General features: G+C 39.4%; 1 protein-coding gene across 1 annotated transcript; it reads right to left on the bottom strand.

The window, feature by feature from the left end:
• Positions 1–334: 334 nt before the first annotated feature.
• Positions 335–3,586, bottom strand: LOC147858783 (reticulon-like protein B5). The gene is made up of 6 exons (XM_087326022.1): positions 3,478–3,586; positions 2,513–2,737; positions 1,676–1,856; positions 1,406–1,547; positions 1,235–1,304; positions 335–885 (listed from the first exon to the last, which is right to left on the bottom strand). Exons 2-6 carry the CDS (start codon positions 2,715–2,717, stop codon positions 716–718), a joined length of 768 nt encoding a protein of 255 aa, XP_087182148.1. The 5' UTR covers positions 2,718–2,737; positions 3,478–3,586; the 3' UTR covers positions 335–715.
• Positions 3,587–15,981: the final 12,395 nt, after the last annotated feature.

Below are 15,981 nucleotides of genomic sequence, written 5' to 3'. Positions count from 1 at the left end.
CACACTAGGATCTTTGGTAATACTAAAATCGTAAGTACCGCAAACCTGAGCTAGCTAAATGACCATAGCAGTAGCATAGATCCAAAGATAATGCTAAGCTAAATGACCATAGCAGTAGCATAGATCCAAAGATAATGCTAGCTAAATGACCATAGCAGTAGCATAGATCCAAACATAAACTGAAGCAAAACGCCTAAATACCCATAATCCATCACAATTTCGTGGGAATTTACCATTTATTTGGGGAACATCAGTGTATTCTGGTAAATACCCAAGAAAAGCTAGGGGTATTTTGGAAGTTTCCCATGATTTTAGCTAATATTAGGCATAGACATGGTGAATAAACATTAGTTACTGAAAAGAGTTCATAATATTGTACATGAGACATTACACTAACACGGGAGGAATGAATACATTCAATAAGAAAGCGCCCCCAAAAAATGTCTCCATTAAAAATGGAAAAAGGAGTTAAGCTTCTGAGACTAATACATCCTCCACATCATAACAACAGAACTCTTAAGAGAAACTTTAAACATCCATGTCCCAAATGCTTAAAAGATAAAAAAAATGCCATATAAAGACATTCCTTCATGCATATCCATTTCATTTTATCTTTGCATTGAACTAGACAAACACCATAGATTTTCATTCTCGTCACATAAACCTTGGGTCCCAGTATATGTACATCTCTTATTGATGGGCATTTACATAGCTCTTACTCTGTCTTCTTCAGCTTTGGGAAATTCTTGAACACCTTGCTGAAGAATGTCTCATCAACTTTTTTATAATGTGTTTGCGCTGCCTCAAATCCATATTTGGCGTATGTCTCTATCTGTTCTTCATATGTCTCATAGACAACAGGTATAGTGTGGGCAACAACAATAACTGCATATCATAACACATTCATGATTAGTATGCCTCAGGCAGATCTTCATATGTCTCATAGACAACAAAGATAGTGCAGGCAACAACAATAATTGCATATCATTGGACACAGTGATTAACATAACTCTTCCACGATTAACAAATGCATCCATCATTATAATACATGATCATCATGATTATTACATCAAATCAGCATGAAAGCATCACCATTTAAGAAATCTAGGGAAACAAGGGAATTAAGATATCTACATTATCAGAATGCTCAAATGTTGATTAAACATATATGTACATGTCTATTACCTAAATCATTATGTATAGAGAAATGAGTTCGAAATAGACAACACATTACCGAGATAGACAAGTGTTAGAAAATGGAACCAGCCTCCTACAATAGAAAGACCCCATAAAACTGCCACAACCTACAAATATACCTCTTAAAAGTTAAAATTAAAATCAAAATCAAGAACATCCGAACCAGAACATTATTTATGTTTTGTCAGAAAAATTAGAAGTAAACCACCTTAAGAAACTTCTTCAAATCCTTTCCGAGTGCAATGTCATGAGCAATGACCAAAGCTTTGTTGATTTCCTCCCTCAAAGCCAAAGCCAAGCTATTTGCTACCTTCTCAGAAATCTCGAGATTAGGCAAAGGTGGAGGAGACCTATCATTTTTGGAAGAAAAAAACATAAAACAGATATATTTGTATCAAGTTATATCACACTCTGAAGCATCTGTTAAGACATATATCAAATTCATTGTTATATTGTATAGCTTGAGTTTTAACTATACCTGTTTAAGAAAACAGCAGCATTTGACCACAAAAATAGGACACCAAAGGCCAAAAGAAGTATATTTGAGATAATCGTCAAAAGACTGTAGCCTGAATGCTCAAGAAGATAATATGCAATCGTGGCTATGCCTAATATTGCTCCTGATGTTATCTTATGCCTCCATAGGAAGGCATCAGCAGCTGAGAATAGTAAAATAATCAGGTTGGGAAATTCCGCATTACCAATTTAACTGAAATAATCATTTATAGAACATCCAAATGAATATGTCCAATTATAATTCGTAGATAATTTCTACACCATCAGAATGAATACATTCAATGGTAATTTATGTACCATTTTCGCATCATCTCAATGATTGCATTTAACTGTGATTTGCATATTACTAATATGCTATCCAAATGCACACATTCAATCGTGATTCATATATCATTAGTGCACAATCCAGAAGGATACATTCAATTGTCATTTTCATCATTGGTACATAATCCAAATGAATACATTCAAGTGTCATTTTTATCACTAGTACATAATCCAAATGAATACACTCAATTGCCATTCATGTATCACTCGTAAATCATCCAAATGGACACATTTTGTTTCATATACAATTTATACAGCATCCAAATGCATTCAGTCAAATTAGGCACCATCAAATTCAATTTCAATCATGGTTCACGGATCATATATATACAATCCAAATGAAAACATTAAATTTTGATTCAGGTATCATTTACACCATCCAAATGCATACACTAAATTACAATCATTTATCGTTGCACACCGTCCAATTGAAAAGTTCATAGTTAAAAACACTTATGCATACAGAAACAAATACCTTTTCCACCACCAAAAATGGCATGTAGAGACCTCTCTCGGTTGAAAAGACGTTTTTTCACAGGTTTTGAGGGCTCATCTTTGACCTCGGAATTACTTGAACCTTCTTGTTTTGGGGGCTCTTGTTTAACCTCGGAATGACTCGAATCAATTAAGTCATGGAACTTGTCAGTTAAGGAAGACAACACTGTAGGTGATTCTGACATGATACCTAACCCTGAAATACCTACAACGAAAAATAGAAGCATCTTAATGCGTGTATGCGTCTCAAAAATGTTGTAGTCAAGTTGAAATCTACTATTTCTGGCTTCAATTTTACACCAATAAGAGACAAAAACTTACAGATTTCTCGTTTCGCATTTAAGATCAATAAGATACAAAAAAACTTAAAAGATTTCTACTTTCACATTTCAGATCAAATATTAAAAGATATCTAGCGTCAAATGTTAGATCAGGTTTCTTAATGTTTCAAACAGAAACCGTAGACAATGGTTCTTGTTTTCTCAAAACTAGCATGATTCATTGATAAGCTTAGAGTGAAATCTTGACAAAATGCAATAATGTTAAGAAAAACATACGGAGGCCCTTCAATCATAAGTAGAAACTTAAATGACTCTTTTGACTTTATAAACCCCACTCATTTCACACAAAGAATGGCTCCAAACCCATGTATTTCCAATAATAGGCAGTCAAATCTCAACGGAAGAAAACGCACAGATGTGTTCAAAGAGGGTTTTTTCTAGATCAAAATAGGAAAGGATTTATTGAATGAATACAGATGTTATTCTAAACAAAAAAAACTAAAAATACAGGAGGAAAATCAGACAACAAAGAAATACACACAAAGCAAATGAGATCTATGTAGAACCAACCGAACAGTTGACAAAGAACGAAGAAAACCCTAATCAATGAGAAGAAGAAGAAGAAAAAACCCATGATCTATGAAGAAGCTGAATACATACTTACAGATCCAAAGAAGAAGAAGGAGAAGCAAAACACACACAGGGAGGAGAAGAACAAGGAATGGAAGAGAAACAAGGGAAGGTTGTGGGGTGGGGGTAGGGGGACGATCGATCTCTTACACACTTTTGGAAGAAAAAAGCAGAGAGTTGAGTCTTTATTTTCTTCTGTGGCTGCTTTGCCTGTCTCTGTGAATCTTTAAAATGGGGGCCTCAGGAAATGAATGAATGAATGAATGAATGAATGTATGAATGAAAAGGAAGGAATGTAGAGTAAAAATGCCATAGCTATTATTAGCCCCCACCACCCAAAAGGCTGGGGGAGAGACAGAAGACTTCTCCATGGAAAAATATCTGTGTGTGACAGTCATATGGCCATCATCCCCATCCACACACACACACACCACACCTTCTCCATTCATTCCTTCATTGACTTCATCATTTGTATACTTCATTGTTGGTTTGTTTTTTTTTTTTACCTTCGCCAAGTCCTTCATTCATTCATTCATTCGGCTCCTCCCCGGACAAAACATGTCCGAGTTCTCTCGATTTTCGGAATCATTTTGGCTACGCCCGCGAATCGGTGGAGGAGAGGAGAGGAGAGGAGAGGAGAGGAGAGGAGAGGAGAGGAAAGGAAGAGAGCACGTGTGTTCTCCTCCACCCCAGCATTCACGCGAGCTGGTGGCGGTGTAGGCAAGGCACCCACGGTTTTGATACGTTCCGCTACTTGATGACACAACCACCCGATAGATAGCTATTTTTACCTCAGTATTGCACACCATTTTGCGCCCAACGTGGCATCGACTCTCCCTCCCTGTCGTAGCTCAAGCTAAAGATCAGAGGGTTTCCGAAAGAGATCTGGAATGCATTCTAAATGGGGGGGATATTCCTGTTGATGGGTCGTAATAGTGATTGTGAAATGTGTACACGATTCAGTGCGTTATAGTCCTTCCTCTTCCCTTGTCGTGATCTTAACATATGGAATCTCAACCCTATCCCCCACCTCAAGACAATAACTTGTCCCATGGGTCTCATCACGCCCCAAACGTTTGGTCTCCCTTCATATGTTATGACTCACACCATCATGAAGTACAACTCTTCTCCTCCCATGCATACATGAAATTTTCGGGAGGGATATCTCCCATGCAGAGACTTATCACTCTCTCAACCACTGATGAACATGAAACAAGCCACACAAACAACACGCTCTATCATATATAAAGTTGCAATGGTTTATACAAGGATCATGCCCTTATGCCTCTACCTTATGTCAAGTTGTAAAAGGCCGCATTATGCGCCATCATTCATTGTATTATTGTTCGATACTTTCACCAAAAAATGATCATGTTTTCTTCTTGAAACCCACCTCAAGGGTGGTGTATGAGCATGTATAACTATGTTCCCTTTCGTTCATGAGACGGGTGAGAGTAGGTGTAAACCGTTCTCGAGCTACTAATGCGTTAGGTAACTAGTGATGGAAACTTTAATCCTACTCTATGACTTAATCACATTCACATGATTAATGATTTAAACTAAACACACAAGATACTTTACCATATTGAAGGGGCTCCTTACATAATGAAGTCAATAGAATTCACCAATATGACTTAGCTTCCACTCGTGTGCTTAAATAATTACTGTCACATTCCAATAATAATTACAAGCTTAGTTAGGTAAAAATATTATGTTAAGGCTTGAGATTGGGAAAACAACTAATCTTAGGGCTTAAGGCTTGGATGTTATTGTGGGTGGAGGCAAGTAGGAAAGAAGTTGGAGTTTGGACCTATTGTACTATCGAGAGTTGATGAGTAGGCCCCTTTCATATTTCCATCCTGTCCATATCCATGTGAAGCATGTCATTCAACTTGATATGCTCAAGAAAACATATGCAAAAATATTTAATGAAGTAGGTAGCCACATAGTCGTTGGTGCTCAATGATAGTTTGAGACATTAGTGGAGAATAAGGTGGGTGAAGGCGTGAGTCATTGAGAGAACTTTCCTAATGAGGGTTTGTGATTGTGGAGACTCATTTATGAAACATCATGTAGTGGAAGTTGAGGGGGTACATGTAGAGGGTTAGGGTTCCGATGTTCATTATGAACTGGATGTTAAGTAATGTGACTTAGATGGGGATGCCAGTACAATGTGCATGGTCATGGATGTGCAGGAATATTAATTAATGTTAAGCAAATTAAAGTAGGAAACAAGGAAGAGAGGGTGCTAGACCACCTGTTAACCACCCCCTAGTGAATGTGAGATACGGATTCGAGTCCCCGTGTCAACGTCCCATACCACTGAGTTTGGACATACATGATACCTTGGGTTTGAAGGAAGAGGAAAACGTGTTTGTAGCTAGAGCTTTGCCACGTTGTTAGAATCTCTATGTAATGACCTCCTAGGAGTTCATGAATGTAACCAACCTTCCTTTATAGGCTCAAACTCTAGGATCCTTGTTTGTTTCACACTTGACTACTTTATTAGAAGTTGTCAAGTAACGAAATACTCGAGGTTATCTTCTATTATAGGATTCTGAATAACTCAAATGCCTACCCCTTTCATTCCTTATGAACTAACACACACCTAGTGACCTTAAGGTTAGAGAACTATGGTGATGAGAACATAAATGGGGTTGTGGAGGTAGTCTCTGTAAAGATTCGAGAGTGATTCTATGCAATGGAAGAGATGTGTGTGTGTGTGTGTGAGAGAGAGAGAGAGAGAGAGAAAGAAGAAAGAAAGAAAGAAAGAAAGATATATTAACCTCTTCTAAGGCCAAAATTGGCCCATGAGACAATTGGTTTACAACAAAATGGGATATTTACCCATTCATCGAAAGTAAAAATAAAATAAAATAAAAATAGAGCTTAAGCTAAATAGTTCTAGTAAAATAACAAACATGGTCTACAATGAAATGACTTTATACTAGGCCTAGTTTCATTTCCATCCAAGTCTCTCGAAAAGAAGCGAGAGGTCAAGGGTTTCGTGTGACCCCCCGTGGTCCCAATGTAGAAGGTACCCCAACCATAGCTTCTAGTTGGCGTAGCTCACGTTCCCTTATCTTCTTAATTGTTTCTACTCCACGTCGAGTTGTTTTGAAGCCCAACATCCGAGGGCGTTTGTTTGTTCTTTGCATTTCTGCTTCCTCAAGAGAGAGGTTGAGTGGCGTAAGTGTATCCACATTCATCATTTCCCCTTGTTCCTGAAAAATTACACTACTTACATGTTGATGAATATTAAAAGGGTTATGGTTAATACTTTGTAGCTTATTCTCCCTATGTTGTTTTAGCTCTAAGATATACCTACCTAGTCTCTTTATATTTGGGGTATCTAATAGTTTGGAGAGGGTGGGAGAGGGTCCTAATATCTCTTGGTATTCCGCCCTTATCTCGGCATAGGTTGGACACTTGCATGTAAAGGGATACTCATCATCTATCTCTATGTGACATAATCTACATAGCCTTTCCTCTCTAGGGACTCTATTAGCCCGACCATTCTCAATCTCAAGTTGGTGAGATGATATCCTAAGTTATCCAATGGCCACCCTTAGTGCATTTGATAAGAATGTATCTAGATATCTTGGTCGTGTAATAAAACCTAACTTAGAGAAGTGCAATAATTGTTCCTTATAGTACAACATTTTAGATGAGAGTGGCTCTCGTGGGGTGATCCATGTATATCAGGTGTAAATTTGCCATATTTCTTGGCGTATTAGTTTATTATGGTCTTCATGAGACATTAAAGTTTGACTAGTCCCATGGTTGTACTTAAGGGAAGGTAGGTTATTAATGTCTATGCCATTTGCAAGTAACCAACTCACTACAATGCTATACCAAGAGCTAGTGTCTCCAGACGCATATAGAGATCAGGATGCCTCAAAGGCTCGACGGGAGATCCTATCTTGTGGTTGGCTATGTATCCGATGAATAAAAACTACCACTTGGAAAAGTGCTTGTACTAACATCGGGGGCAAACTAAACTCTGCTCTAATAATGTCATGTGGTACTGTTGATTTGCTTCGGAGTTGACTTGATAACATCGTCACCAAAGGTCTCTCTAATTGCGTCCACATGAAAGATGGTAGACCTGGAGCCCATACATGAGAGAGAGAGAGAGAGAGAGAGAGAGAGAGAGAGAGAGAGAGAGAGAGAGAGAGAGAGAGAGAGAGAGAACACAATGTATACAAAAAACAATTATTAACAAGGAGCAAGAATGAACCAACAGTTACAAGTGAAGGAGAAGGTGTTTATGTAGTCACCTTCTTTCTAGAACCGCCTCTTGGGAAAGAGGTGGAGTCTTAACGACTTACTGAATATGTGTTATAAGGCATTAACTTCTATGACACACTAGTTACTATACAAGGAGGTGTGATGTTCACACACTTGAGCATCCTAGAGTGTTTTCCCACACAAGGGAAGTTGAGTTTGATTCTCAACACGCCCCTTCAAACACAACTTCCGGCCGACGGATAGTTGGTTCGGGCTAGTCTTCGACTGTGGATGTTGGCTCACTCCTGTGTCTACTCTGCTCCGTTTGAGTTTGTGTTAGACGACTCTTTATCCATACTCCCCTTGAAGCTCGGCTAGTCGGCAATAGAAAGACCTAGGTTCGTTATGAATGTCATAGCTTGTTGACTCCCAAGGCCTTCGTGAAGATGTTGGCCGTCTGTAGGTGCATGCTAATGTGTTGCAGGTCAACATCTTCGGCCAGGACAAGCTCTCAGATGAAGTGATAGTGTACCTCAATGTGCTTGGTCCGAGTGTGAAAGATTAGGTTGCGGGCCATGTGGATATTGTTCATGCTGTTGCAGTAGAGGATAATCGAATCCTTGATGGGAATGCCCAGATCCTTCAAGATTCGTTTAAGCCAAATGGCTTCGCATGCTGTATTCTGCTTCCGTGCTCGACAGTGTGACTACCGGCTACTTCTTACTACTCCACAATATGGCTCCACTGCCGAGGGAGAAGAGGAACCCGGATGTTGATCCTCTGTCAGCTTTGTAGCCGACCCAGTCGACATCGATGTACCTTTCGAGTCGAATTGGTGTGGCAGAATCGTAGAGGATGTCGTAATCCATGGTTCCACTCACATACCTTAGTACTCGTTTGACACAGTTGAGGTGAATGTCACACGGAGTCTGCATGAACAGGCTAAGGAGGCCGACTAGATAACTAAGGTCAGGGTGGGTGATGGTTAGATAGATTAGGCTTCTGACTAACTGTTGATAGTGAGTTGGGTCACACTCTTCTGTGCCAGACTTTGGCATCTAGCGTTAGGTTTCGATTGAGCGGGGTCGAGACGGGCTTACACTCTATCATCCCAAACTTGAAGAGTAGATTGAGGGTATAATATCGTTGGGAGATCATGATGCCATATGGAGTTTGAATTACTTCTATCCCTAGAAAGTAATGGAGCTCCCTTCATGTCTTTCATTTTGAATCGGCCAGAGAGTAGCTTTTTGATATGACTGATATCTGATAAGTGCTCTCCTCTAATGACCAAATCATCCACACATATTAAGATAAATACTTGTCCTCTGGTGTCGTTTTGGATGAACAGAGAGTTGTCGGACTTGGAAATTTTGAAGCCGATTTGGTGAAGATATTGGGTTATCTTTGAATGCCATTCTGTAGGTGCCTGTTTGAGGCCGTAGAGAGGGTTTTTGTGTCGGCATACCGCTTGTGGGTGTGTGCTCGACTTGAAACCAGGTGGTTGTACCAGGTATACCTCTTCCTCTAGTTTGCCTTGGAGAAAGGTGTTCTTAACGTCCATTTGGTGGAGGTGCCACCCTTTGGCTGCTACGAGCACTATCATGGTTCGAATGGTAGTCATCTTTGCCACCGGGGCAAAGGTCTCTTCGTAGTCGAGAATCGACACTGTGTGTTTGAGCATAGCCCTTTGCCACTAGCTGGGCCTTATACTAATTGACAGTGTTGTTGGCGTTGTGATTCACTTTGAATATCCACCGGCATCCAATTGCCTTTTGGTGGTGTGAAGAGGGGACGCGATCCTAGGCCTCGTTCTTGGAGAGTGCTTGTATCTCCTCATTCATCACTTCGACCCACCGCAGGTCCTTAGCAGCTTCAGAAAAGTTTTCCGCTTCCTGAATTGTCACCATCTTCATCATAAAGGCATCGTGATATGCCATGTAGTCATTGTAGCCGAATCAACTAATTGCATTCTTTTCTCGGGTGGAGCAACGCGGTGGTTCACTTGTATTCGTGAACACTTTCTTGGCTCCTGGTGTCCTCATGATAGGAACATCCAATCCATCGTACTCACTATTGAGTGAGTTAGTTGATTCGTTTCCATCTGAGTCTTCGTACTTAGGTATTTTGGCCTTTCCTTTGTCCAATTTCGGACTTGGCCGCGACATGTTGCGGTCGCTTGGAACCTCCTATGGTCCGCTCAATTTGGTTGAGATTGGACTCTCCTCTAGCGTGAGCCTTAGTCGATCCTCCTCCTCCGAGTCTATTATATCGAGATTGGTTTCGATTGGATTAGATGGAGTTGAGTCAACCGTGTACCAGGATGCCCATTAGTTGAATACCACATCCCTACTCACTTGTGCTTTCCTAGTGGAGGCGTTGAAACACTTATACTCCTTTTGTCTGAGTGAGTACCCTACGAGGATACATTTCTCTGACTTGGGATCAAGCTTTTGCTGCTTTTCGTCGGGAATATGTACGAATGCGATAGAGTCGAATATCCTGACGTGGGATAGATCCGGCTTCTTTCCATAGAACTTCTTGTGGGGGGTGATGTCATGCACTCTGGATGTTGTGCACTGATTCATTAGATAGACGGTTGTGTTCGCCACTTGAGCCCAATACGATTTTGGCTTATGTTTCTCATTCATCATCGACCTTGCCACCTCAAGTATTTGCCGGTTCTTTCGTTTGGCTACTCCATTTTGTTGAGGTGTGTGTCGACAAGTAAACTCCCTTCGGATTCCTTCTTGTCAAAGGTATGTTGTGAAGGCGTCGAAGAAGTACCCTTTGTTGATGTCTGATCTAAGGCATTGGACGTGCCAACCGGTTGTCTTTTCGACTTCATTTTGGAATTTTTGGAAGTGTGAAAACATTCACTCTTTTGGTACATAAGGAATATCCAAGTGTGCCTGGAGAAGTCGTCGATGACCATCACATAATACCGGCAACCACCGAATGTTTCTGTCTAGGCTGGTCCCCACACATATGAATGTATCACATCCAGGGTCCCTTTACTCACGTTCCCCTCCTTTGGGAACGGTTGCCGGTGTTGTTTGCCGAATTGGCAGGCTTCACACACGCCCGCAATCTCCTTCTTATTAAAGGTCGGGAGTCCGATAACAACTCCTTTCGGCTGCATTCCTTTGAACTTCTAGAGATTGATGTGGCCGATCCTTTTGTGCCACAACTCTATGCCGGTGTTGGCTCTATGGCCCTTGGTAAACATTGCCGATTTCATCTCATGAGAATCGATGATGAACATTCGACCTTATCTTTGATCACGAGCAATAATTCGACCTTCAACCTCTTTTTTGATGAAGCACCCTCCGTCGTTGAAGCGAACTTGCATGCATTGTTTGACAATCTAGCCGACGGAGACCAGGTTCTTCGTTATTGTTGGGACATGCAAGACGTTTTTGATGTAGGTTTGGTTGCCTACTTCCTCGAATGGGACATTTCCGACATGTTGAATGGGGTGAATTGTGTCATCCCCTGTTTTCGCATAGCCGGATCATTCGGGCTTTCACGGTTCTTGAAACCAATCTTCATGAGACGTCTGTTAGAACCAAGAATAAAAGATAGAGTGATGGAAGAAGGATATAAGAGAACATGAGAAGAAATGAACGAAATGATAAGAGAAGAATAGATGTATTAAGATAGAAAGAGAAAGAGAATGGATACAAGATCATAGGCAATGAGAGCTAAAGACTGGTGTTGATTCGAATAGATTTGAGAATACATGTATGTCTCTATTTATAGGTTCCTATAGAATAGCTTAGAGACTTCTATAATGTTCTAGACCTAGAATATTCTATTAAGATGTTTTAGGAGGAAATTCTCTAAGAACATTCTAGAAGGATCCAGAGCTTTTACAATAATCAATATATTACAAAAAGTAGCTTTTATCCTCTCATATGACAATAAACTATGTTAACGGTTGGGGTTTTCAATGATGGATTACAAGGTCCTAGGTTCAAGTCAGGGTGACGTTGTGGTGTTGATCATGGTGTATTACAAAAAGTAACTTTTATCCTCTCATATGACAATAAACTATTTTAACGGTTGGGGTTTTCAATTATGGATTACAAGGTCCTAGGTTCAAGTCAGGGTGACGTTGTGGTGTTGATCACGGTGTAAGCGTGCAACGGAAAAAGAAAATGCGAATCTGGGAAGTAAGCACCGGGCTTCTTGTTAAAAAAAGAGGTGAAACGAAAATAGCTTGTATTGATATATCAAGATGATTACAATAGTATTTCTTGCCAATCTGACTACAATAGTCTTTTCTTGTCTACTCTTATTCCCCCGTTGATAAGTTTATTCACCCCCTTTTTATACATGAGGAAGGTGGGTGCATGAGTGGCAAGTGTCACCCATGCATGAAAAAGTGGGTGCATGAATGACAAGTGTTACCTTGTATTAGGAAGGTGGATGCATGAGTGCCAAGTGTCACCCATGCATAAGAGGCACATACATTAGTGGGTAATAGCTTTAGGAAATTGGTAAATTCACAGTTTTTTTTTGTATTTTCACAGTTTATTAAGATTTGGAGCATGTTCTAGCATTGTGTCCAGGCTCTCCACACTTTGAGCACTTTCGCCCCTCTACGTATTCAAAATGAGATTTGTCCCTTCTAATTGAAGCTCCCTTATTTTTGGCACCCACTGGTCTTCCTTTTTTGCGCTGAAGAGGTTGAATATCCTGAATTTCTTTGGTTGGATCATCCAAAACACTTTGAATACGATTAATAAATGATGACGAATGAGTCTGAGGATTGTTGTACAACTCATTATGTAATCTCTCAATAAAATTTTTTCTTGGTGAAATATTTTGACTCAAACTAACATTGGTAATGGCTCTAGAAGATGCATTCAATTCTAAAAGCCATTGAGAGTCAATATATGCATCAATTAGTACTTGACCTTCTTCGACCAACTCCCTTATTGTGTGTTTGCAAGGTAATCCCAATGTTCCAATGACGCTTTGGGTGCAAACCTCTTTCATTTCCTCTTCATTCAATGATTTCTTGTACTGTTTAAGTATTTCGTCCAATGCAAACAAAGACAACTTCTTTTGCAATGGTTTTAACAACCCAATTTTGTGTCTATCACAGACAATCAATTTTTGATGTTCAATTTCTTTTGAAATCTCGGCAGTCTGATTTTTCTAAAGCAAATTGAGATTCTTTACCACTTCTGGTAAATTTCATTTCCCATTTTTGATGTAACTTTTTAAGACCCGATGACTACCTTCAACACGAGATGTAGTGACAGAATTAAAATGACGTATATCCTTTACGTAACAAGTTACAAACATTTCTTTCCAAGGTAACCACGTTTGAAGTATATACTCATATGCATCTGGATTTGTGATCTTGTATATCGAAAAATCATTCATATTTTGATTGAATTAGTTCACAATTGATGAATAGAATAATTCCTTCCATCTTTGAAGAAATATTTTCCATTCGTCTTCTTTCTTGAAAAATCCTTTACATTTGGAACCAACGTTTTTGTTAATGTGCCATATGCAAAGGACGTTTTTACACATAGGGAATGTCACCACAATAGCATTCATCAGTGCCAGTTCTCGGTCTGTTGCTATTACTCTTGGACTGACAATTGAGCTAAATTCCCTTAACGCCCATTTGTATGATTCTTCCTGCTCATCAGGAAGAAATGCAACAGTGGCATTGAAAGTCTGATTCGTACACGCAATTCCCACGAAATTTAGTAAGGGCATGCCGAATTTATTAGTCTTGTATGTGCAGTCCAACAAGAAAACCCCACCAAATCTTTTAGCAAGCTTTACAACTTCATTGAACGCCAAAAATAATCCATTAACTCCACCGCCGTCATCCAAGCACAGCTTACTAGTGTATTCTGGGGACGCGATAATATCTGACAATGTTTCCAATGGAGATTTGCCCTCTACAAAATCTCTTTTAACACCCTTTACGGTGTTGTATACTTCTTGGATTGAAGCATTACTTTGGGACTCTTTTTTCAAAGAACTAATTATCTCCTTCAGTTCAACATTAGATTCGTACATCGATTGAACTTTTATCCTACTTTCACCATCTAATTTCCTATATTTCGAATGGCCAATCAAACTATCAGGTATTTCATGGTTGTGATCACCCAAAATCTTTCGAACATACCAAACGCCTTTTTTGCACCCACAAATGATTTCAAATGTGCAACCTGTTAGCCTGGATCCCTTTTTCCTTTTCTGATCGCCATCGTTCGTCTCCTTGACCTTTGGTTCTCCACCCAAATTACACTTCAACTCGACTCTGTTATAAGCAAATCTTTTCGTTGTTAAAACAACACCTTTTTGAACATATTCTGCTTTGAGAGCTTCGATCATAGCTTCTTTGGAAGAATACCTAGATTCCATCCCCCAAAAAAAGGAAGACAGAGAGAGAGAGAGAGAGAGAGAGAGAGAGAGAGAGAGAGAGAAATGCATAATATGCAGGGAGGGAGGGAGCCGTTACTGTGAGCGAGCGAGCGAGTAATTTCGCGCCTCTGTTTATAACAAAATATGTAGTGCAAATATAAACTGTGAGTGAGCACACAAATAATCATATTTCTCAACTAAACAAAAAAACTATGAAAAAATACAAAAAAAACTATGAATTTACCAATTTCCTAGCTTTAATAGCTAAAATACTTGATAAAAATGTATTTTGAATAAGTATTTAGATTAATAAGTGGGTAATAGATTTAATAGCTAAAATAGCTCTCGGCCAATCATGGCTTGTTTTGGTGTCTTCAACTTCAAGAGCTGAAGAAGGCCTTGATGTACAAAAATTTGCCAAAAGCAATATCTTTTGGACAACTAGGGTATATATGTTGAGTAGGACTACCAACAAACAAGGTGGACAACCAGGGTATGTTGACCATGACTACCAACAAGAAATGTATTCTCTTGGATTGCGGGAATGTGGTTATATGCTTAGTATGGTTATGGGGAGATTGATGGTAGGGTCCTCGAGTATATCCCATTTATATGTGGTTAGCAAAGGTGTTATTGGCAAAGGTTGAGATTTGTTTTCATAGATTATAATTATCCTTATCTTGCCAAATGCCATTGCTTATATTTGGTCCTTTCTTTGATGATATATACTTGTAGAGATGGACAAGATTATATTCTATTTGTATAGTGCCTCTGGCCTTTTTAATTTTAATACCAATGGAGCATAATTTTTATGGGAAAAAGAAGAAGAAGCTAAAATAGCTCTAATAGCTAAAATAGTTGATAGTGATAATAACAAGTGTGTTGATAATAGGTATTTAGCTTTAAAAGTGGGTAATAGCTTTAATAGATTTATAGTTAAAATACCTAATAGTGATAATAACAAGTGTGTTAATAATAGGTATTTCGCTTTAAACTATTCTACTCGATATTATGTTTTATCGCAGATTCAACTAGCTATTATCATCCTATGGCGAATGTTCTTATCAAGTTATTAGTTATCTCTTAGCTAAACAACCATTTACAAAGTTTTGAATCAGTTCATATAATTTGGTTGAGGTTATTTTCTCATCGTGGTATGAAAACATCATGACAATGCCATAATGGTCATGTGTTCGTGACACTATCCCTCCTTTGAGAACGACGAGTGGAAGTTAGCGTTAACATTGTTGGGCCAGGTTTGTCTGGATAGTGGCAATGGAAGTCGTCGACAAGAGCTTGAGCATTACAAATGTTATCGACAGGTTCCCGAGTGCGATCATTCAGAGGATAACCAAGCCAATCAACTAGATAATAGAGCTTATTGCGCACAATCTTAGAATAAAAAATAGTAGCTACATCGTATTCGGGGCCATCAACAAGTTGGACAGAAGGCGGAGGGGGCACAACACGATTAGGAATTAAAAAGGTGCGGCATGGCTCCAAAAGAGAGCTATGAAAGATTGGGTGAAGTCGCATGTGTGCAGGAAGGTTAAGACGAAATGTTGCATCATTAATCTGCGTTGTGATGGCAAAAGGACCTAAACGTTGAAAATTGAGCTTAGCACATGATCGGGTACTATTGATGTGACGACGAAGCAACCATACTCGGTCACCAACCTTAAAAGGAGACTTAAGGCGATGTTGATTTGCATTGGTCTTATGGTGTGCTTGAGCCCTCTAAAGATGTGACGATAACTCGAACTGGATTTGTTGTAGTTGGTGGAGGTGATGCGTCATACTAGGGTTTTGTGACATCCCGGGAAGATCCAGGATACACCATCGAAGGTGGTTGTCAGTGTAGGCAAAGAAAGGTGTAACTTTGGTAGAAGAGTGTACCGTTGTCGTGAAG

Source organism: Azolla caroliniana, unplaced genomic scaffold (genome assembly GCF_043228905.1).
Source record: "Azolla caroliniana isolate FFs.n. ecotype wild unplaced genomic scaffold, voAzoCaro1.0.p SCAF_10, whole genome shotgun sequence".
Classification (NCBI taxonomy): domain Eukaryota; kingdom Viridiplantae; phylum Streptophyta; class Polypodiopsida; order Salviniales; family Salviniaceae; genus Azolla; species Azolla caroliniana.
Note: the sequence above shows the minus strand (reverse complement) of the source record. Positions and strands in the feature narration are given on the sequence as shown.